This window comes from Macaca fascicularis, chromosome 19 (genome assembly GCF_037993035.2).
Source record: "Macaca fascicularis isolate 582-1 chromosome 19, T2T-MFA8v1.1".
NCBI lineage: Eukaryota > Metazoa > Chordata > Mammalia > Primates > Cercopithecidae > Macaca > Macaca fascicularis.
In genome coordinates this window covers 19,969,768-19,992,195 of record NC_088393.1, presented here as the reverse complement: position 1 = coordinate 19,992,195, position 22,428 = coordinate 19,969,768, and the positions used below count along the sequence as shown (strand labels likewise).

General features: G+C 60.9%; 2 protein-coding genes across 3 annotated transcripts; both read right to left on the bottom strand.

The window, feature by feature from the left end:
* Positions 1-3,950: 3,950 nt before the first annotated feature.
* On the bottom strand, positions 3,951-12,308 carry CILP2 (cartilage intermediate layer protein 2). The gene is made up of 8 exons (XM_005595292.4): positions 12,160-12,308; positions 10,818-10,916; positions 10,123-10,395; positions 9,393-9,548; positions 7,996-8,271; positions 7,666-7,774; positions 7,227-7,384; positions 3,951-6,951 (listed from the first exon to the last, which is right to left on the bottom strand). The coding sequence occupies exons 1-8, from the start codon at positions 12,221-12,223 to the stop codon at positions 4,616-4,618; spliced, it is 3,471 nt and encodes a 1,156-aa protein (XP_005595349.3). The 5' UTR covers positions 12,224-12,308; the 3' UTR covers positions 3,951-4,615.
* A 678-nt stretch (positions 12,309-12,986) lies between these two features.
* Positions 12,987-22,284, bottom strand: YJEFN3 (YjeF N-terminal domain containing 3). Of its 2 annotated transcripts, XM_005595293.4 has the most exons (6): positions 22,204-22,284; positions 18,493-18,601; positions 16,188-16,298; positions 15,864-15,977; positions 15,635-15,785; positions 12,987-13,250 (listed from the first exon to the last, which is right to left on the bottom strand). In XM_005595293.4, the coding sequence occupies exons 1-6, from the start codon at positions 22,260-22,262 to the stop codon at positions 13,045-13,047; spliced, it is 750 nt and encodes a 249-aa protein (XP_005595350.1). In that variant the 5' UTR covers positions 22,263-22,284; the 3' UTR covers positions 12,987-13,044. The 2 variants fall into 2 exon arrangements, with proteins under 2 accessions (XP_005595350.1, XP_015299954.1); XM_015444468.3 differs by lacking the exon at positions 16,188-16,298.
* Between the last annotated feature and the right edge of the window lie 144 nt (positions 22,285-22,428).

Below are 22,428 nucleotides of genomic sequence, written 5' to 3'. Positions count from 1 at the left end.
TGGGAGCCCCCGCCCCCGCCTCAGCGGCCCCGCCAGGCAGCCGTCAAGGACATACCTGAGGTTTGGCAGCCCCTGGCCTAGCCAGCCCCCTGGGCTGAGTCAGCAGGAAGGGATTCAGGACTTCCCTGGAGAAGTGGCTGGGACCTTGAGGCCTCCCGCCAAGTCCCCAGCCCCAGGGCCGAGCGGCTCCCCAGGGCCCCGAGAGAGTGGGAGGTGCTGCCTGCGCTCGGCATGGCTTCGTGTGCCCGGTGGGGCTGAACTGTGGAGGGTCGTGGGTGGTTGAGATTGGCCCTGACTCGGGCCAGCCGGGAGTCTGGGGGTCAGGTGCGTCCCGATGTGTGGGGTGATGATGGGTGGGTCAAGGGGGCGCTGGGCACAGGTACGCACAGGTGCAGCTGCAGGCACCGCTACCTGACCCTGAAGGGTGGGCCTTTCTCTGTGTTGAAGGTGCATCTGTCTGCCCGTGTGGCGGTGATGAGGGGGGACAGTGTCCAGCGTGCCCCATGGGTGTGGTGTGTCTGGCCTCATGCTCTTTTCGAGTGCAACTGCCTATGTTGCTGTCCTGAGGGTGACAGTGTCACCAATCAGGTGACAAGATGGCTAGGAAGTATGAGAAGGAGGGAGTCATGCCCCTGACTACAGGGGACAGGGATGGGGCGTGATGAGGGCAGTGTGACCTCGAGACTGATGACAGGCGTGTCTGGTTCTGTGTGACAGTCGCCCTGCCTCGGGTAGTGTTTGTTTCCAAACATCAGGGTCTGCTGATTCCCTGACGGCTGGGGACTCCTCCCTCCTGCCTGCCCTGACCCCCTCCATCCTAGGCCCAGGGGTCTAGCCTCAGCTACTGCGCTGAGGCATCGGGACATGGCATTCGCCTGGTCTGCTCTCACCCTGTGGCATCCTGCCTTCGTTTCCTCCATTAAAGCACAAGCGCTTCCCCCACCTGACCAAAGCCAGGTCTCCCCGCCAGGCTGGCTCCAGTCTTTGGGGTCTGAGGCTGGGTCAGACCCAACTCCAAGGGCTGATGAGAGAGACAGACGGGGCCGGGGAAGTGGTGGGTTGCCACGCCAGGTCCACGAGGCCCCAGTGGAGGAGCCAGGGATGTTCAGCCAGGATGGGAGGCAGCTGGGGGAGAGAGGGCGCTGGGCTGCAGGGTTTGGACCCTGGAGGGGCCCCCAAGTGGGAGGGAGCAGATCCCAGTTCCATGAAAGAAGCATGTTTTAAGAAGCTGAGTCCTGCACCAGCTCCAGGGGAGTCTTTGTCACGAGATATTGTGTAACCCTCTCTTGCTTCAGCACCTCCCATAGCTCCCTATTGCTCACCAGAGAACTCAGGCTCCTCGCTCAGCATTCGAGCCCCTCCTCACCTTCCCTTTGTGTCTCCCTTCTACTGCGGCCCTCCATGGGTCTCCCTCCTCCAGCCTTCACATTCACCTTTCCAGCACCCTGGAATGCCCTTCTTGCCTTGGCCACCCAGCAAACTCCTACACATCCTTCAAGACCCAGTGCTTATGTCCCCTTTTCCAGGCAACATTGCCCTTCGTCCAGCCCACAGTGTCCCCATTTGCTGTGTGACCCTGAGAAGATTCCTTCAGCTGTGGAATAGGGGTATCATCCTCTCTAAAAGCGTATTTTGGGGATCCCAAGGCAACAGATTTACACTAAATGCCCTTAAAGTGAATTAGGCTTTGCAGGGGCTGGCTAGGAGGGCTTACATTCAGTCAGTGCTCAGTATGTGTTCATTTTTATCTCCCTCCTCTTGGATTCTGTGGTTTTAAGACTCTTGTTTTAAACATTTTACTGTTCCAAGATTTTTTCCCCATCATGATGCTAGGAATTTTAAGAACCCCTGGTTCTAAAATTATAAAAGTCTAAAATGCCGTGGGCGGGACCAAGGGCCTCTTTGTGCCCTGAGCTGACCCAGGTTGGCTGAAGCTGGGGGTCTCTTTGGGGGGGTCCCCTGCCCCCCACTGCCCCCAGACTGAGGGGGTGTGATCTGGCAACCCCAGTTCGGTTGAGGGGGGTGGACAATGGATTTACCAGGAGGCGAACGGTAGCCCAGGTTCCAAGAGGGAGGGGGTGGGATTCCTGGCTCGAGGGCTGCAGCTGGGGGAGATAGGCAGTGTCAAGAGGCACATGGCTGTTGACTCAGGACGATGGCTTCCTTCTCTTGGAGCCTCAGTTTCCTCATCTGGAAATTGTGGCCAAACGCTGCCTTCTTGCAGAGTTATCAGCAGGGATGGGAAAGAGCTGGACTGTAGCCCCCATGCCCTGCCCAGTTTTTGCTTCAGCCATGTCCTCCTCCTGAAATGCCCCTCCTGGCCCAGCCATGGTGGCTGGGGAGGGGACTTCAGGAGGATGCCCACCCACCCCTGCCCCACCCTAGGGAAGGGGACAGGTCTGGGCCAGCTGCCTGCCCCACACTTGGCTGGCCACCCTAGCCTGGCAGCGTCAGAGGCCCCAACACTTTCTCAATGAAAGGTATTTGGCTGTGGAGCCTGACACCTCATCACCCTCTGCCTGGAAGCTGCAGCCAGCTTTGCCCGTGGCAAATAGGAGCACCCCCATTCCTGCCCCTCCCCGGGACCCCACCAGGCAGCCCTGAGCAGGGCTCTGCGGCAGGCAGGTTGGGAACCTAGTTTGCCTTGGGCGGGGGCCTGCACCTCTGAGCCTGTCAGCTGGGGGTGTAGAGACAGTCAATTCTGGATAAATGTATGTACTTCCAACCCCTGCCGGCTCCCTCAGGGACCTCAAACCATCTCCCCTCTCTTGCCTATCACAGCCTATCGAGGGTGAGGCTGGGGTGCCGATGTCTGGGGCTGCCCAAACCCAAACTCCAGCAGAGCCCTGGGGTCCACCTTCAGAGACCGGGGTGATGCCTCGCATTTTGAGCTTCTCCCCGTGCCTCCAGGCCCCCAAGTCCACCCTAGGGCAAAGGGAATGTTTTCCTGAGTGAAAGGGCGAGAGCTGCGGAGGTTCGGATTTGCCAAGACCTCAGTCGAAGGGGGGATGTGGCCAGTGGACAAGAGCCAGGGACCCCTCTGGGTGGAGCACTGGCCCCAGGGCATATTGGGGTCTGCACAGGTGAGCCTATCTCCTCCTAGAGAAAGAGGCTGTCTCAGGGCCCCTGAGGTTGCCAGCGCAGCAGAGCTCACACCTCTAAATGCTAGACGGCTGCACGATGGGATCAGGGGGTCTGGGGAGGGGGGGCCAGTGGATGGGTGGGAGATTGAAGAGGAAGTGGGTGGTTGCCCCCTAAGCTAAGGGATGCGCCACATACCCACTCCCTGGGGGGTGTCAGCCAGGGACAAGTCTCCCATCTCAGATGCCCCGGAGGCCACTCCAGTCTTGCCACATTGATGCCTTGGTCCCCAGGCCCTGGGGACTCACACACCTAGAGCTACAGGGGGCTCAAAGCTGCTGAGATTCATGCCAGACTTCAGTTTTTCTATCTGGACAGTGGGGGTGTGGTCAGAACAGCACCGGCCCCGTGGAGCTCCAGGAGGACACACGTGCACACAGACCGCCAGCCAGCTGTGATTCTGCCGCCTCCGGAACCAGGGTCCTGGCAAGGTCAGAAAGCCCTGGCCTCAGGCAGCCCCATCGCCACATGACCGATGTGTGGCCGGGGTTCAGGTGGGTGGGGCCCAGGGCGGGGCTGCTGTGGACTCGACTGAGGAGGTCCAGGGTGGCCTCGATCGCTGTTGCCTGCCCCAGAGACTCCCCTGCCAGGGCCCTTCCCTGCCCGCTGTAGCTCCAGGGCACATGGCCAGGCACAGCCAAGGAGGCCAGGCCAGAGCAGCGGCTGCTACTGTGTTCAGCGGTCACGGCCACCTGGGCTTCTTGCCCCTGGTACCCGCGTGTGCCTCCGCGTGTTTCTGCCTGCAAAGGTATATCTGGGCCGGGCAGCCCCAGCCTCCATCCTTCCTCCCTGGAGCCTGACACCATGAGTTGGAAATAAAGCATTTTTAATTGAGCCCCCGGAGGGCGGGAATTTCCACCCCAACGCCCCGGGCAGGTCTCTAAGCACCAAACATGTGAGAATTGTTCCCCTCAGCCCCAGAGCCTACCCCACATGGGAACCCCAAGAAGCTCCTTCCTCCTTTTCACTGGGCCTAGCCTGGACCCCGCACCCCCACTCACACCCACAACCAGCTCCCCACGCTTTGTTTCAATAAATAACCCCAAAAACAAAGCTCGGGGCAGGGGACCTGGTCTAGCGCTGAGCTCCAAATAGGCAGAGGGGACTTTGTGCCAAATGTCAGAACTCCCAAAGGTAGAAGATTGAAATCAGGGTCAAAATACACACGAAAAGTCCGAGACGGCTTCTGAGCTGGGGGAGCCGGTCCCTTCAGGCTAGGGTTGAACGTTGTCCCCGGGGTGCTGGCCCGAGAGTCACAGCAAACTTCATTCCATACCACACAGCAACAATTGCCTCCTTGGTGTTTCTACCATCAGATGCTCCGGGTTCTTGTCTGACTCTGAGTTCTGGACAGGGGAGGAGAAAGGAGGCCCAGACACCTGGGGAGGGGGCTGTCTGGAGAAGAAAGAGGGGCAAAACTTCCTGGGTCAGAGGAGTCCAGAGGGAGGCGGGAAAGCAAGGCCCCAGGCCCAGGTCACTGCCGGACCCTGCCCCGGCGGGTGCGGAGGGGACCTGAGGCCCGGGCCCGTGCCTGCGCCACCTCGCTCATCTCCCTGCGGATGTCACCAAGTGCTGTCGCCGGGGACTCCAGCAGCCTCTGGAAGAGGCTGGGTCGTCCAGCCGGTGGCTCCCGGCACTGGAAGGTGACGGCTGTGCCAGCGTCAGCCTTCATCTCTCTGGAGAAGCCGTCAGAGGAACCATCAAAGCAGCGGCCAATGGCGATCTCCTTGGCCAGCCGTGGGCTCTGGTCAGTGACCGTGTAGACGCCATAGTTGTGGCCCAGAGGGTCTAGGGGGGCCAGCATGGAGAAGGCAGCTGGGTCCTCTGCGGGCACCGGCGGGGGGTGCCGGGCCAGGTAATCCCGAAGGAGCCCATTGACCGCCACGCGCCGGCAGCTGCCCTGGGGCATAATGGTCACCAGCGTCCTGTCCACCTGCCGCTGGTCGAACAGCATCCCACCGCACTTGAACTCCACGCAGGCTGCCGAGGTGCCCGGTCGCTCGGGGTCTCGCACGCTCCGGGCATCCCGAAGCCCATAGAGCTGGCCCCGGGTGCGTGGGTGGCTGCCCCCCGAGTTGTGGGAGCGGACCATGTACTCCTGGGGACCCTGGATCTTCACCTTGAGGAAGCAGGCCCGGAACTCCTGCGGGTTGGGCCACCAGGCCAGGAGATCGCCAGTCCAGGAGGCAGGCGTGCCCTCTCTGAAGGGCACCACGTTGTACTCATACTTGTCCGCCTCCACCCTGGCGAAGCGGAAGTGGCTGGCGGTCACCGGGGCCCCCTGGCATTCCCGCAGGCTGCGCCACGGGTACACAGGCCCATTGGCCTCGGTGGGGTCACCTGGCCTGGGCTTGGCAAGGTTGATTCGGAAGCCATTGCGCTTGAAAGCGGGATCGTCGTGGTCCGTCCGACGGTACCCCAGCCTGTCCAGGTAGGGCTGGGTGACGCCCACGGTGGCCGGGAGTGGGCGGGGCAGGGAAGGTGCTGGCTCCAGCTCCTCGCCGCCCAGGGTGGCGGTGACCAGGGCCGTGTAAGCGTCGGGCCGGTCGGCGTCGCAGAAGGCGGGGAGGCAGGCACCATTGGGGCCGGTGACCGCGCTGTCGAAGCGGCCCCAGGCGCGGGGGTTGGCGGAGAAGCCAGGGGCGGGCTCCAGGTTGACCAGCGTGACCACCACTCCCTCCACCTGCTCGCTGGGGTTGAACTTGTCGTTGGCATAGGCGCGCACCTTCACAAAGCAGCGGCGGCGCTCAGGCACATCCAGGTTGAACAGGCGCCTCTCCCGGATCTCCACGTTGCCGACCAGGAAGATGCGCTCCTCGCGGCGCACCCGGGTACCCGAGGACCCCTCGCGCCGGAAGCTGCTCTCCTCCTCCCACAAGCCGGTCTCGGGGTTCAGCGACCACAGCTTGAGGGCCTCTACGTGGCCCGGCATGTGCATCTGGCTGGCAGCCACCCGCACGGTCACTGGCCCCACCTGCAGCTGCTCCGCGGAGCCGGGCGCACGGAGGTCCACGGAGAACATGCCGTAGGTGCGCAGCAGAGCCAGCTCGCCGTCACTGTCCATGAAGCGCAGGTCACTGGGGGCGGATGCTGCCGAGGTGAGGTCTCGGGGGTCCACGAACGTCACCCTAGCCTCCACAGGCCCTGAGTAGGGTTTGCCGTCGGCTCTGTGGAAGGCTCCAGAAGGCAGGACCAGCTCGCCCAGGGGCGCCTCATCTTCCAGCTCGCCCAGGGGGATCGTGTTGCTCTGGCTGGCATCTAAAATGACCGGTGCTTTCTTCCGCATGGCCTTGACCTCGTGGTATACGCCGGCACCTCGAGGGTCAAAAGGCAAGACCCGGACAGCGTCCATGAACTCACCGCTGGGGTCCACAAAAGTCACCACCAGCCGCTGGGTAGAGGGTGGCACCTCAATGGTAAAGTCTCCCTGGTAAGCAGTGAAGCCGATGGGCTCCTGGCCCAGCAGAATCCTGGCGAAGCGCAGCGGCTCCCCGGAGTCAGCAGCCACAACACGGCCCCGGACCAGCCCCCGAGGGGGCAGACACTTCTGGCAGCCACACTCTGCCACCACCTTCACCGGGAGGACATAGCCAGGGCAGTGGATCTCCCTTCTCTCCAGACGGCGCACAGAGCAGCAGCGGGAGCTGGTGTCCCCGCAGCGGGGGCCGGAGCCTGCCAGGCTGGGGCAGTGGGTGTTGGGGCAGAGGCCCACATCCAGGTAGGCAGGGCCACTGCCTGGCTGACCACAGTCCTCAGGGAGCTTGATCAGGTACTCTTGGGGCTGGGGGTCGCAGGATGGCTGGCCTGGGGCTGGGGACCAAGAAAACATACAGGTCAGGGCAGGGAGGAGGACTTCATGGAGGCCAAGGCTGGGGGCTCTGTCTGTGGTCAAGGACTCAACCTAAGGGATATGGGTCTGCCCAGGGTAAAGACGGAAGGTTGGCGCTCAGAGTGGTATGGGGGCTCAGTGGAGGCCTAGGATTGGATCGGTCTGAAGTGGGGACTCCATTTGGGGTTGAGCTTAGCTATAGTCCGGGCTCTGTTTGGGGGAAGGCTTGCTCAGGGATGTGGCCAAGGACACTCACCAAGTACAGTGAGCCAAGCAGTGCCCGAGCGCACAGCACCCGCCTCGTTCCATGCCTTGCAGTGGTAGATGCCAGCCTGGTCTGGATGCAGCCCCTGGAGCTCCAGGTGGGCCCCGTACCTGTGCGCTCGCCTGTCCAGCAGGGTCCCATTGTGGAACCTGGGTGGCAGGTGAGTGACACCATAGGGCTTAGTGGGAGAGGCTGTGTTGGCCCCCAGTCTGCAGGCGCGGCTGGGGATCTCCAGAGAGGCTTTGCCAAAGTCAGCCTCCTCCCCAGCGAGACTGGCCCCATTCAACCTCCTTGGTAGTCCCTCTCCCAACCAATTCATTCCCTGTTAACGCTTTCCCCACTCTCCAGATGGGAAACCACATAACATCATGAAATTGAATCCAACTCCAAAGCCGGAGAAGATGCCCCTGAGCCCAGGGGGGGTGCTCACCAGGAGTATTTCTTGGGCATTGGGGTCCCGGAGGCTTTGCAACAGAAGGTCACATTCTGGCCAGCCTCTCGCACTCGGGACTCAGGGTGTTTCACCAGGTATGGCTTCTCTGGGGTCAAAGGTGGCAAAGATCAGAGCTTCTCCCACCGACCCTTCCCAGGCACAAGGTCCCCATCCTCTTCTTTCTCCCAGAAATGCCCGGACTCACTCTGCGCCTTCACCAATGACTGTGTCACATCTTATTTCTTCCTCCCTTGACTTTGAGTGCTAGAACTTCCTCCCCAGATCCTCAGCCCCTTCATGCCCCATGTTGTAAGTAAGGGTGCTTACCTAACTTATCAAGGATGATGGTAACCACAGAGATGGATCCGTTAGCCTGGGCCTGGGCCTCCCCTGCAGAGAAGCCATCCATCTGGGCCCTGATATTGGCATGACTGTCAGCACAGACACCAAGCACCCGGAAGGTTCCGTGAGCATCACTGGTGGCCACGGTGCCAGGCTGGTCTCGCAGGGAGATCCTGGCTCCTGGCAGTGGTTGCCCAGATCGGGTGACCACCGAGCCCAGGAGGATGTGGTCTGGGCACTCACAGGTGTCAAGGCCGCACCCTGGGGGGATATGGAGAGGCAGCAGGGCAGAGAAGCCTCCATAATCCCTCCTGAGGAGGGCTTTCCACTCAGTCACTCAACAAATATGTCTGGGGCCCTCCTATAAGGTGCCTCTCAGAGGCCTCAGCATGGCCCTGCTTGGAGCAGTCCCTGGTGTGAGGGGGTGATGGGCTGAGTGGTCAGGGCTGGGCCAGGGGGTAGGAACTGGGACCCAGAGAGGTAGGGAAGAGGTCCTATAGGAGGGGACAGAAGAGGTGAGTCTCAAAATATGGCACAGACCTTTCCAGCAGAAGAGAAAATGTCTGGACAGGGGCTGGGGGCCCAGCAAGGGGCTGGATCTTGGGTTGAGAACAACTGCCCCCCTTCCCAATCCTGCGGTTTCTCCATAAAATGGAAAATTCCACTGGAAACTTCAGGGCACAGGCGCCGGGAGGGCAGAGCCAGGCGCGATGGGGTGGGGACCCCAACGCCCCATTGGCCACCATGTGCCCCCACCCTGTGACGGGCTCCCCGGAGCAGCCTCCAGGCCGTGTTTGTGGAGCCCAGGCGCTAGTGGAATTTCCAGTCTCCTCCTGGCTTGCCCGGTGTCTGGCCCTGTGAGGGCCTAGGCATCATGTCTGCCAGGCTGTGAGCGGGTGTCTGTGTGGGCGTGGGGAACCAGGAGGGGCTGCAAATGCCACGCACGTGTGTACCCTGAGTGTATGAACTGAATTCTGTTCCCCCACGGAGACATCCGTACAGTCTGGAATGCACACAGGGGAAGCACCCCCTATCTGCCCATGTCTGCCTGCACAAGAGCCCCCTGGCATCCACCTGTCCAGATGTGCATAGTTACCAGTGCTCTTTGGGCCCAGGAAGGAAGGAAGGGCGGGTCTCCACCTGGCTCCAGAGTTTGGGTCCACTAGGCTCCGCCCCTGCACCAGGCCCCGCCCTTCACAGCCCCGTCCCATGAGGCCCCGCCCCCAACTAGCTCCTCCCCTCTAGGCATCGATCATGAGAGGCACTGCCTCTCTACATCCAGGCCCCGCCTCTAACTCCACCCTCTCCCCCAAGCTCAGCCGCTAACCTCCCCTCCCTCCCCTTTGTACGGGGCCCCTGCCTCCAGACCCCGCCCCTCCTACCTGGACATCGAGGCCGCACGCACCTCTGCGCCTCCAGAGGACGCCCGGGACACGCATCCCCAGCGGGGCTTGGGCAGTGGCGGCGGCGCAAGCGACGGCTTGGCCCACAGCTCCCCGAGCAGGGACCCCACGGGCCCCACGCGCCCCACGAGGCCTCTGCGGAAGGCAGGGACAGAGATCAGGCGGCCGCCCTCCCCAGGAACCGCGCCTCCGGGTAACCTGGGACTAAAGGACCCTTCTTCCCCATGGCAGATCTGCCATCGCCCCCACCCATGCTCCCCTAAGCGCGCCTGTCGAAAACATAGTTTAGGTGCCGACCCACCTCCCCACCCCGGCATAAGGTCCCGGGGGTCAGTCCTGCTCTTCTCCCTGCATCCTGCACACATTTGGGCTCAGGGCACGCCACAGAACTAAGCTCTTACAGATGCGCAAACTAGGGCAGCGGGAGGGAGATGCGTTCCAGGGGGCTGCACATGGGTCCTGACCCGCTGGGCCTCCTTACGGTGCACCTGAGCCCCGCGCTGTTCCCAGCACCTCTCTTCAAAAGCCCCGCCCTCCCTGGCTCCGCCCCCTCACGTGGCTCTACACCCAAGGGTCCCCCGGCTCTTCCTAGCCACGCCCATACCCCCACGGTCCTGCCCCTCCCAGCCCCACCCACCCACAACGCTTCCCGGTGGTTGGCAGCCCCGCCCATTCCAAGCCCCCCCCCATCATCCAGCCCCGCCCTCACCTAGTGGGCAGCGGAAGCGCACGTGGTAGTTAGAGCAGCGGCGGCCACGCGGTTGCTCGCGGTTGAGGCACCAGAAGCCCCGCGTGGGGTTCAAGTGCACGCGCTCGCCGACGGTGGATGGCAGGGCCCAGTCCGTGGTGCGCGCTTCCAGCGCCAGCGGCCGCGGGCACACGCGCGCTGGCCCGTAGTAGAAGCGGATGGCGGCCAGGCTCTCGAAGTCGCCGTCGCCTCCGGGGTGGTCCACGTTGAACCAGGACGTCCACTCGCTGGCCTCTGCGGGCACCGCACGCGCTGGGACCGGGGCGGCGGCCTGTAGGCCCCCATGCGTGCGTGCAAAGGCCTTACCTGCTGTCTCAGCCCCCTCCCCCGGTGGGCACGGGCTAGTCGAGCGCGCCCACGACCCGAGCCAGCTGCCTGAAACAGGTGCAGGGCAGACTGGGTTCCCCGCGCCCCCAGTTCTGCCGCCCAGGGCCTGACCTGGTCCATCCCGGTGCGCTGAGCTCTTGCCTCTGTCTGACCGGCCTCTCACTTAGATCTTGAACTTGGGGCATCACCTCCAGGGGCTGTCATGTCCAGGGACCAGGACGGCACTGATCCCTTCGCCCAGTGTGTGCCCTCTCCTCACACGACCCCAGTAGCCCAAGGCCCCCAACAAGCCCGCAGCAGAGACGGGGCTCTGAGGCAAGCTAACTCACCTTCCCAGTCCTCCAGGGCTGGTGAGGGCTGGCCGGGGTACACGGACCGTCTTTCCAGGCCCAATGCAGTCGCCGTGGGCTCCTCGGTGGGGTTGGTGTCTGTGGGTGAGGAGTGGGGAGAAGGAAGCATGCTGCTACTGATGGGGACCGCTGGGAGCCTCCTTTTGGGCAAGGTGCAGCCATGATCATCCCCTTTTTTTTTCTTTTTTCTTTTCTTTCTTTTTTTTTTTTTTTTTTTTTTTTTTTGAGACAGAATCTCCTTCTCTCAACCAGGCTGGAGTGCAGTGGCACAATCTCGGCTCACTGCAGCCTCTGCCTCCTGGGTTCAAGTGATTCTCATGCCTCAGCCTCCTGAGTAGCTGGGATTACAGGCACTCGCCACCACGCCCTGCTAATTTTTATATTTTTAGTAGAGATGGGGTTTCACCATGTTGGCCGGGTTGGTCTTGAACTCCTGACCTCAGGTAATCCGCCTGCCTCGGCCTCCCAAAGTGCTGGGATTACAGGCGTGAGCCACCGCACCCGGCCCATGATCCCCATTTTAACAGGAGGGAAAACTGAGCCTCTGAAAGGCCAGAACCCCCGAGGGCTGCCACACACTCTCCTCCACCACGCTGCCCACGACCACCACCAGGCTCCCAAAGCCAAGTACCTCTCTCTGACCTAGCCCCAACCCCCGGCTGGGGAAGTCCAAGTACCATCCAGTTCCCCTAGGCCGGAGTCTCCCTCCCACTGTGTTCAGCTGCCCCGAGTTCAGCCGGCTGTGCCTCTGCCCTCAGGCTGGGCTCCCAAGATAGTCCCTCCCTTAGTCTATCTTCCATCCCTGTACTAGAGTCCAAGCTGCTGGTCAGAAGTCCTTGGAATCTAGACTGGCTTCTCCAAGATAGGAGCTATCTAAGATACTCCCGGCAGAGTGATGAGGTCAGACAAGCCCCTTCCTTCTGGGCGCCTCAGTCTCCTCACTTGAGAAGTCGGCCCGTCCCCCGCCCCACTGAGTGTTCCAGGGATGGGCATTTCTTTCTCCAGCGGTTGGAGTGAGTGGGTGTGTGGGAGTTAGGTAGGAGGGGCCAGTTCCGACCCCTTCGGTCCAGGGTGGGAGAGTCCAGACCCCGGGAGGAACTCTAGGTTCTTATCCACACTCCCGGCTTAGCCAAGGAAGAGAATGGATGAGGCCCGCTCCGCGCCCCAGGTGGTCGCGGGGATCCGACTGGTGAAGGGGACCCAGTCCCCGGGGAAGCGCGTGGGTCCCTGGATTCTCTCCCCGAGTGCGGCTTCACGCAAGGCCGGCTGCCAGGCCTTCGGGAGCTTCAGGGGCTGGGCGCGGGGGCTGGAGGCGCCTCACCTCGGGCCCCCGCCAGGTGCGCGGCGACGACACAGAGACAGAGTAGTGGCAGCAGCGACGCCATGGCCGGAGCAGAGCGTCCGAGGGAGGGTCCGGGCTCCGCGGCGTGCTCGGGTCCAACTCCGGCGGGTCTGGCGGCCGCTGGGACTGAGGATGGGGGCGGGAGGCGACCGCAGATCCCGCCCAGGCCACGCCCTATTCAGGCCACGCCCCCTGGCCCTAGGTGACCAGCGCTCCAGCAACCCCTCTGGGTCGCCCCCCTCGGTGCGTCCGGCTGTGCCTCCGCCCTTAGGCTGGCCTGGGTTCCCCCTGGTCCGCTGGAACTCCCTCCCCGAGCCCACTCCGTCCTCCAAGCTGCATCCTAAGCTGCCTGAGGGAAGTGCCACTTGGAATCCAGCCTCAAGCTGCTCGGACACGCTTTAGGCGGCTGGAAGTCCTCCCTCGCGTCTGACTTCGATCCTATAGGATTTAGGCCACCCCAGGCATTCTGGGAGTCCCACCCTGAATCTACCCTCCATTCTTCTGGCTCGAGTTTTCTTCGTTTTCTTTTAATTTGTAGAGTCAGGGTCTCGCTATGTTGCCCAGGCTGGTCTCAAACTCCTGCCCTTAAGCGTTCCTCCAGCCTCAGCCTCCCAAAGTGCTGGGATTACAGGCCACCGCCCCCAGCCCTAGCTCAAGTTTTCTAGGAGGCCAGCGGGAAGTCCCACTCCACCGCCCTTCTCCATGCTCCCCCGCCTTGGATCACCCAGGGATCGCGTGAAGTCCCTCTTCGAGTGTGCCCACCCCCCGCGGCGGGCCGGTGCACAAAGGAGGCGGAGGCGAGGCGGTGGTGGTGGGAGGGCTGTTTATTGGCGCGGGTCCCAGCGGTGTGGGCGCGGGTGGCGGTCACAGTGCCGCGACGCAGTCGGTGCCCGTGTATCCTGGCAGGCGCAGGGCGAACTTGCGGCGCACGTCGTCGGGCACGAACCTGCCGGCCACGAAGTGGTGGCGCCCAGAGAAGCGGCCGGCGCAGCGCTTGGGCGCGGCGAGAGACACCAGCACGTCAGGCCGCAGCCCGTCCTCCGCATCGCTGCCGGTCTCTGCGTCCCAGCCTGAGGGAGGAGGGTCCGGGGGGATTGGGAACTGGGAGGGTGGCCCGCCCCCAGCCTAGAGTCCATCCTGGCCCTGCCTCTCCTCCTCTCCCCTCCAACACTGAGCCTCTGCTCTCAGACCAGAGTCCTGCTGCCCCACCCCCCACTTCCCCTCCCCCATCAGACCCAGCCTCTTCTCTCTGACACGTGGGTCCTGGTGAGACTTGTCTCCCCCTAGAACTCTGCCTCCGCCCTCAGACAAGTCTCTCCCAGTCTTTGGAGGCGTTTCCCTCCAAATCAGACCAGAGCTTCTGCACTCAGACTTTTCTGCTTCTGCTCCCATCCTACCATTCAATCGCCCTCCTCCATCTGACCCAGCCTCTGTCTTCAGACACCATTTCCACCTGCTGCCCTTTCCCATGAGAACCATGCCTCTGCCTTCTGCCCTGGTACCTGTCCCCACAACTCTCTCGGCATCAACTTGCAGCCTCTCCACTTTAGAGCCTCTTTCCTCCCAGACCTCCCAGCCAGACCCCAGCCTCTACCCGTGACTAGATATCCGTCCTCTACTCAGACCACAAACTGGCCTCCAGCCTCAGGCAAGCCTCTGACGTCGGACTTGTCTCCTTGCCCCAAGTTCTTGCCTCTAACAGGACATGTCCTCCTCCCCACCTGACTTGAGCTCACTTGATTAGAAACTCCTCCATCTGACCGAAGGTCCCTACCCTCACTCCCAGATTGGTACCCTCACCAGCAGATTAGACATTACCTTTATTTATTTATTTATTTATTTATTTATTTTTTTGAGACAGAGTCTCACTCTGTCGCCCAGGCTGGAGTGCAGTGGCCGGATCTCAGCTCACGGCAAGCTCCGCCTCCCGGGTTCTCGCCATTCTCCTGCCTCAGCCTCCCGAGTAGCTGGGATTATGGACGCCTGCCACCTCGCCCGGCTAGTTTTTTGTATTTTTTAGTAGAGACGGGGTTTCACCGTGTTAGCCAGGATGGTCTCGATCTCCTGACCTCGTGATCCACCCATCTCGGCCTCCCAAAGTGCTGGGATTACAGGCTTGAGCCACCGCGCCCGGCTTTCTTTCTTTTTTTCTTTTTTTTTTTTTTGAGAGGGAGTCTCACTCTGTTGTCCAGGCTGGAATACAGTGGCATGATCTCAGCTCACTGCAACCCCCGCCTCCCGGGTTCAAGCAATTCTCCCATCTCAGCCTCCCAAGTAGCTGGGACTACAGGCGCATGCCCCCACACCTGTGTAATTTTTATATTTTTAGTAGAGATGGAGTTTCACCATATTGGCCTGGCTGGTCTCGAACTCCTGGACTTATGATCTGCCCACCTCGGCCTCCCACAGTGTTAGGATTACAGGAGTGAGCCACCACGCCCAGCCTGTTTGTTTTTAAGATACAGTCTCACTCTGTTGCTCAGGCTGGAGTGCAGTGGCACAATCTCAGCTCACTGCAACCTCTGCCTCCCGGGTTCAAGCCATTCTCCTGCCTCAGCCTCCCAAGTAGCTAGGACGACAGGCGTGCACCACTACACCCAGCAAATGTTTATATTTTGTAGAGACTGGGTTTCGCCATGTTGGCCAGGCTGGTCTGGATCTCCTGACCTCAGGTGACCTGCCCACCTCGACTTCCCAAAGTGCTAGGATTACAGGCCTGAGCCCTGTGCCCAGCCTCCATCACCTCTTGAATGAGCCTCCACTTTCAGCCTAGGAGCCTTGCCTTCTCTCCTATCTCTGACTTGATTCTGGGGCCACTCACCAGAAGCCACTGGATTCTCCCTCAGACTTTAATCCTTCTCTGACCATAGCCACCACCCTCAGACTAGAGATTCCTAACCATCCCCTCTGACCTGACAGAGCCACCCTCTCTGTCCTGGGCTGAGCCTGCAGCCTCGCCGCTCAGATCAGACAGCACACCTCCTCCCTTGGTGCCCCTGCTCTGCGGCACCCTGCTGGGATGTCCCTGGGATCCCGAGAGCCAGGGGACATCCCCCGGAGTCCAGCCACCCCCACGGAGGGTCCGGCTGGCCAGCGGCTGTTTGTTCCGTCTGCCTGTCGCCTAATGGTTCCAACAGGCGTGGGGCGGCGGCCAGGGCGGGCGCGGCCTTTGCCGAGTGAGCTCACGTCTGCCCAGGAGACTGGGCCAGGGGTGGGCAGAGGGCATGTGGGCTGGGCACTGGGGTGGGGGAAGGAGGAGACCTGGGGTCACCTGGGGTGGCAGCCTCGATCTTCCCCATCTGAGGGATGGGTGTGACCCTTAGCCTCAGCCAAGTGTGGGTCCATCCAAGCTGGGGAGACAGGTTCAGACAGGCAGGGTCCGCCAGGAGCTGGGGCACGGGGGACTCCACCCAAGCCCTCCAAGCCCCATTGTGCCCCCCTCTGCCCGGCATGCCTGAGGGGATGTCCAGGCTCACGAGGGGGATAGACAGCAGCTTGAGCGTGGCCAGCGCGCGAGTGCAGGGGCCCCCGACCTCGCCCGGCTCCACGCCGGGGCCCAGCACGGCGTCCACCACCAGCCCGTAGGCTTCGTTAATGAGCTGCACCTGGGGATGGCAGGCAGGGTCAGGGCGGCTCGGGGCCACGGCACACCATGTCCCCCTCACTTGCCACCCAGCGCTGACCTCAGTGGGCAGGTAGCTTAGGAAGGGGATGTCCATCTTCTCACACTGGGTGGTCAGGTCCCGATGCAGCAGGTCCAGCGAGCGCATGGGGTAGAAGATGGTGGGTTCGTACTCCTGGGGGTGGAGGAAGAGGGAGTCCGGGCTGGAGGCCCTCCCAGGCTTCCCTGACCTGGTCACCAGCACCAGACCCTACCTGGGACAAGCCCTGGGCATATTCTACAACCTGGCCCTGCGTCGATGTCCCGCTGGGACGCTATCAAAAGAAGGCAGTGATTTCTGCGGGGGCAGGGACTCTGGGAGGTCGAAGGGGTCCTGGCTACTTACAAACACCCGCAGGTGACGGGCACAGACCAGCCCCACTGCCCCGTTCTGTTCCGGGCCACACACGACCAGCACCGTCCTCTGCTTCCGGGAGAGAGCGGGCAACGGGAACGCCTGGTGGAGGGGGGGGCACAGCAAAGGCACAGGCACAGTCCAGATTCCTCCTTGCCTGGAGAGGAAACTGAGGCCCAGAGTAGAGGAAGGGATGGGGCTTGGGCCTGGAGGCAGTGGGATAGGATAGGAGGTGAGGTGTTCTGGATAAGGGGCTGGGCCTCTTGGGGCCTCAGTTTCCCCGTCGGAGATGCAGACGCCCGGTTGGTCTCAGGCTCTGCCAGGTCGGTGCAGGAAAAACGTGCGTCCGGCCACTGCCCGTCACCGGGAGTGTGGTTTGTTTATTCTCCGCCTGAGCTGCAGACATTCTTCCACCTTTCTCACCGCGGGCCTGCCCCCGCCCATGTTTCCAGACCTCAGCCCCTCCCGGAGGCCCCAGAGTAGGGGAGCCCAACCTTACCCATGATGCCCTGGGGCCTGTCTCTCTCTGGCTGTTTCTGTGTCTCTGTGTATCTCTCAGACTCTCCGTGTCTGTGTCTCCCTGTATGTCTCTGGCTCTCTTCATGTCTCTCTCCCCACCTGTCTGGCTGTTTCTGTATCTCTCAGACTCTCTGTGTCTCTGTCTGTCTCTGTCTCTCTCCATCTGTCTCTGGCCGTCTCCGTGTCTCTCTGCATCTGTCAGACTCTGTCTCTGTCTGGCTATCCTTCTCTCTGTATCTCTCACCAACAAGTCTCCCTGTCTCTGTGTCTCTGTCTCCATCTCTGGGGCTCCATGTCTCTGGTTGTCTCTGTGGCATGTATGCATCTCTAACACAGGCATTTCAGCCCCAGCCCCGCCCTGACTCTGCGTGGCCCCAGCCCCTTCTCCTCTCCCAGCCTCAGTTTGGCCTTTATCAAATGCGATGACAGTGCCACCGGCTGACAGGCACACTGGGTGTCTCCTGAGCCCGGCTGTCCTTTAAGCTCCAACACAGACGGCAGATTATTCCCCGTTCAAGTCTCCTCCCCAAGGGCTTAGCACAGTCCTGACCTGCCATGAACGTGCCTGTGACCCCAGTCACGCCAGGCCCACAGCCCAAGACCCAAGACTGGGACTGAGGGGCTCCTGGACAGACAAGGGGCTTTCAGTGCAAAAACCCGACGGCTGGCCACTGAGCGCCGGGGGAGCGGTGACTACCTGGGTTTCTTTCTGGGATTTTGATTTTCCTTCTTTGGGCGCCTCACCTGGGATCTATTTCATTTGGAAATACAAACATTTAAGTCTACATGAAGAAAAACCCTGAGTTTTTAAAAAGTATACCGTGGCAATAAGAAGAAAAAGAGGAGGAGGAGGGAGGAGGGGGAGAATGGGGAGGAGGGGGAGAATGGGGAGGAGGAGAAGGAGGAGGAGGGGTAGTAGGTAGGGAAAGTGGGAAGGAGGAAGCAGAACAGGAGGGGAGGAGGAGGGAGAGGAAGGAGAAAGGAGAGGAGAAAGGGGTGGAAGGGGAGGAGGAGGGAGAGAGAAAGGAGGAGGAGGAGGAGGGCGAGAGGAGGCGGCAGGAGGAGGAGGAAGGAGGAGAAAGGCGAGGGGGATGAGGATGGAGGGGGAGGAAGAGGAGGCAGTCAGGCTAGAGCCTTCTGTGTGGGTGTTTTCTGAGGCATTCGCGTTTAGGGACTGACTCATCAGTACCATTTATTATCCTGTTGCAGAGGAGGAAACTGAGGCCCAGCACGGCTGGCTGCACGGTGAAGCACTCCATAGTATGATTGTTGCTATCACCCTTGTGTCATCCTCCTGGCCCCTCGAGGTGTGAGGGTTTACTCCAGAGCCAGACACACCCGGGTTGCAGCTCTGCTTCCATCCCCCTGTGACCCAGGGCAGGCCCCTCACCACCTGAGCTTCAGTTTCCCCACCTGCAGAACGGGGTTGTTTAGGGGTGTTCAGATTGCAGGAGCAGATGTCCCTGGTGCCCAAGACCCAGGAGGTGGGAGAAGCAGGCGGGCCACATGTGCAGGAGGGGTCTGCACTTCCAGGGTCGCGGCACTGTCCCTGCAATAACCTCTGCTCTGGCCTTCTCTGATACCAGGGGTCTCAGATCCCCGTCTGGCCTGTACCAGCCATGAGCCTCTCTGGGCCTCAGTTTACCCATCAGACTGGAGTAAGCCCAAGCAAAAAGGGGGTTCTTGAGGGCTGGACCACTCTGGTCACTGGAGTCATGCAGCTCAAGAGAGTTGGCCGCCTGGTTGGGGTCAGGGTTGGGGGTCAGGGGTCAGGTACCTTGGTCACAGCCACAGCACTAGCATGACCGCACAGCTCCACGAGCTGCTGCCGCCCAAAGCGATAATCCTCCAGCAGCTCCCGCTCCAGGGCGGCTGCCTCCGCGGTGCTGGGGACAGAGTGGGATGGGACACTCAGAGACACACACAGAGCCTCAGGTGGAGCCAGAAATGTTCCGCCAAGCTTCTAAACCCGGTCCCAAAGCCACCCTCCCAACCTGTACCCCCGAGTAGCGTCTGCAGCCTTGAGCTGGGGATGCCCTCAGTTTCACAGTACGACACGCGGGTTGAATCGAGGCCTGGTGGGCTGCGGTGTGGGAGCCAAAGCCCTAGGCGCGGGCGCCCTCTGGTGGCAGAAGATGCGCTGGCCGCGCGCGTTGGTTCTACTGCTCCAAACCGTGGGACACGGAACCGGATCTAGACGTCCCCAGCTCCCAAGGCGGAAGGAACCAAGGGGAATGGAACATGAAGGACTTCGATGGGGGCGATGGGCTGATTTCAGGCAGTGGGAGCCACTGAACAAGCTTCAGGACGCTGGAAGGGGCGGACAGGACGGGGGGCATCTGGCGTCCATGGGTTTTTAAGGCTGCAGAGTTTGATGGCACAATCAGCGGGGTGGCCTTGGGGCCTGGGGCTAGGAGGCCCTTTGGTGACCGATTTTCAGGGGCAGTGACATAATTAGATTATCTGTGGTCAGGCCGGGCGCGGTGCCTCACATCTGTAATCCCAGCACTACAGGAGGATGAGGCAGGTGGATCACTTGAGGTCAGGAATTCCAGCCCAAGGTGGTGAAACCCTGTCTCTACTAAAAATACAAAAATTAGCCGGGCGTGGTGGCGGGCGCCTGTAGTCCCAGCTACTCGGAAGGCTGAGGCAGGAGAATCGCTTGAACCTGGGAGGTGGAGGTTGCAGTGAGCCGAGATCGTGCCACTGCACTCTAGCCCAGGCGACTGAGTGAGACTGTCTCCAAAAAAAAAAAAAAAAAAAAAGGTTATTTGTTGCCAGAGAAATGGGGCCACTTAGCTTGAGGCGAAGCTCTGTCATCCACTTCACTGAGTGATTGGGGTCCATCTCCACCTCTTAGAGCAAAACTGAATATTGGGGTGACCTACACAATTGGTGGGGCTAGGCAGGGCGTGGTGATGGACACCTGTAATCCCAGTGACCCAGGAGGCTGAGGCAGGAGGATCACTTGAATCTGGGAGGTGGAGGCTGCAGTGAGCTATGATCACGCCACTGCGCTCTAGCCTGGGCGACAGAACAAGACCTTGTCTCTAAAATAATAATAAAAAACACAAACATAAACAATAAAAAGAGCCAGGCCTAGAAAAGTTGGAAAAACAACTAATGATTCAGAGAAGCCGAGTGGCTTGCCCAGGGTCATGCAGGAAGCAAGTCAGGAAACCGGGTCTTTCCCCGTTGGTGTCTCCAGAGCCACAGGACATGAACAAAGATGTAGAGCCAGACCTACAGACGCTGGAGGTTTGGGGGGATGAATCCTGAGGTTCTTTACTTCAATTCTTTGAATGGGAGATGACTGCCCTCTGGCCAATTTTGCAGCATGATAAGGCCGGGTAGGTAGATTGCAGGAGAAAGGACTGCTATGGGATGGGAGTCAGCGAGGGCTTCCTGGAGGAGGCGGCCTGGCACATCGTGGGAGGTAATGCAGGGGCAAGAACAGCAAAAGCCAAGGCCCTCGGGTGGGAAGGAGCCTAGTATGTTTGAGGGGCAGAAGGGAGGCTGAAGCAGAGTGATCAAGGGGACAGGGCAGGCAGAGCCTCAAATGCCAGACTGAGGAACATGGTAAGGAGGACACTCCGGGGGTCCACACATATGGGGAGATGGAGGCTCAGGGCAGAAAAATCACACCCAGTGTGAACCCAGGACACCCCAGTAACTAGAGCCAAATTCAAACCTCAGCCTGTCTGCAGCTGACACAGGATGAAGTTGAAGGACGGGGTGGGGAAAAGGAGCTCATGGTGAAGTCAGACAAAGAGTCTCCCCGGGAAGGCCAGCACAGCTCCCAGGAAAGCACATAGGAGAAGGTGCGTTTGCATTCCGGGTGAGGAATCTGGCAGGCTGGGAACATGGCTCATTCCTCCACCTCCATCTTGTGACAGCTCTGACTGCTGCCCCTGCAGGAGGGTGTGGGGAGGAAGTGGAGAGCGGGATGGTGATGCATTTCTCTTCTTCTGTCCCAAAGCTTTGGTCTCTGGAAGCCACTTGGAACATTCTCTTCCTGCCTAACTGGTCATTAAAATGATAATGGGGGCTCTGTGGGCAGAGGGTTGTCCAGGTTAGGAACCTGGGGGTGGGGCGCAGCAGCAGCTGTGGGTTGGTGGGGGAAGTTTCGTGGGAATTGGAGCCTGGTGGAGGAGGGTGGCAGGCAGGACAGGTCCATTCTGCTGTTGTGGGATTCTGGGGGTGTTCAGAGGTGCCTTTTGCTCCCCCCAATCTCAGCCTCCAGATGAGAGAAGCTTCAAGGCCCCAAGGATTTCCCTGTCAGACCCAGGAAGCCTGAGGTGGCCTGGGTCCAAAGGGAACTGGGCCTGACACTCCCCAAATGCTTCCAGGAGGGGGCTCTCTGGGAGGTGAAACCTCAGGCCAGGGTGCCCATGCCACACTCACCCTGCCTCAGTCCTACCTGCTTCTCTCCTCCTCACACCTCTGCCCACCAGACCACCACAGGGCCACACACACCAGTCTCCTGCCTCCAAAACTCAACACGAGCCTAGGGTGCTTTGAAAACTTGAACACCAGATTGCATCACAGGATCCCAAACCTGCTGATGGCTCCCGAGGGCTCTGGGAACATTCAAGCTCCAAACTCCTCACCATGCCTAAGAGGCCCTTCTGTGTCTCCAGCCTTGTCAGCCGGTTCTCCACTAGGTTCTCGCTCCTACCCACCCCTGAGAGCCCCATCGCTCCCTTCACTTAGCATTTGAGGCCCCCCACACCAGTTGAAGTCCCGGCTCCAGCTCCTAGAACACTATTCCCTAGACTGAGTCTGGACACTGGCTGAGGGGACATGTGCCCTGCTAGGTGGGCAGTGGGCAGGAGCTGCTGGATGCATCTGGTTCACAGTGAGGTCCACAGCCTTGCCTGGGGTCCCATGTCACAAAGGCTGAGGAGGATGAGGTGGGAGTCACAGCTATGGCGCTAGTTTCAGATCCCAAACTCACCAACCTCTGGCAAACAGCCAGTGTGTTCCAAATCTGCTCTAGCCATGACTGCCTTCCCCAGGCCTCAGTTTCCTCCTCTGGACAAGGGAAGTGGTAGCATTTGAGCTCAGCTCAGCTCTTCCCATGTCGGGAAGTTGGGGCTGCAGCTCCAAGGTCCCTGGGAGAGATGGAGAGTGGGGTTGGGTCACGGTTGGGGTTCTGTGCGGGAGTGACCAGCGCTGTTGATGAATCATTCATGAGGGGCGGGGTTGCCCCCGGAGGCAGTTTCCCCAGCAACGCAGTTCAGTGTCTCCAGCAAGATACCAGGCGGGTCTCGGATTCCCGGGATTCCCAGGCTCCTCTTTGCCATATCCCTGCCTGCGATTCCCCACCGTGGTCATGCCTCTGCCGCTGAACCTCCATCCTGGCTGTGCCCGTCTCCAGTCCCCGGACCCCATTCTGTCCCAGCTATGCCTCTGCCTCCGGTCCTACTGGCTGCTCCTGGCCCCATGAGAGCCAAGCCCGTCTCCAGAGTCCCTCTCCCCCGCTGACCTGAGGAAACGCCGCTCCTCGGGCGCCTCCGACGGGTCTGGGCCGGCTGCGCTGCTCATGGCCGAGGTCAGCCGGGGCACCGGGCGCTGCCGCCACCACCACCGCCTTTTAAGCACACTCCCGGGGCGGGGGGGAGAGGGTGCCCGCTATTCTCCTCCCTCCCGCCCACCCTGCGTGCCCGCCACTCAGGAGGCGCCTCGAAGGCGCTGCGCGTCACCATTGGTC

Excerpts from the sequence above, each read along its gene's own strand:
- CILP2 (XM_005595292.4), bottom strand. The coding sequence starts at position 12,223 with ATGGCGTCGCTGCTGCCACTACTCTGTCTCTGTGTCGTCGCCGCGCAC. Across the intron at positions 8,272-9,392 it reads CGTGCGGCCTCGATGTCCAG|GGTGCGGCCTTGACACCTGT; the intron begins GTAGGAGGGGCG and ends ATATCCCCCCAG. Across the intron at positions 6,952-7,226 it reads TGCTTGGCTCACTGTACTTG|CCCCAGGCCAGCCATCCTGC; the intron begins GTGAGTGTCCTT and ends CTTGGTCCCCAG.
- YJEFN3 (XM_005595293.4), bottom strand. The coding sequence starts at position 22,262 with ATGAGCAGCGCAGCCGGCCCAGACCCGTCGGAGGCGCCCGAGGAGCGG. Across the intron at positions 16,299-18,492 it reads GTGCTGTGGCTGTGACCAAG|GCGTTCCCGTTGCCCGCTCT; the intron begins GTACCTGACCCC and ends CCCCTCCACCAG. Across the intron at positions 13,251-15,634 it reads GAGCCTGGACATCCCCTCAG|GCTGGGACGCAGAGACCGGC; the intron begins GCATGCCGGGCA and ends CTCCTCCCTCAG.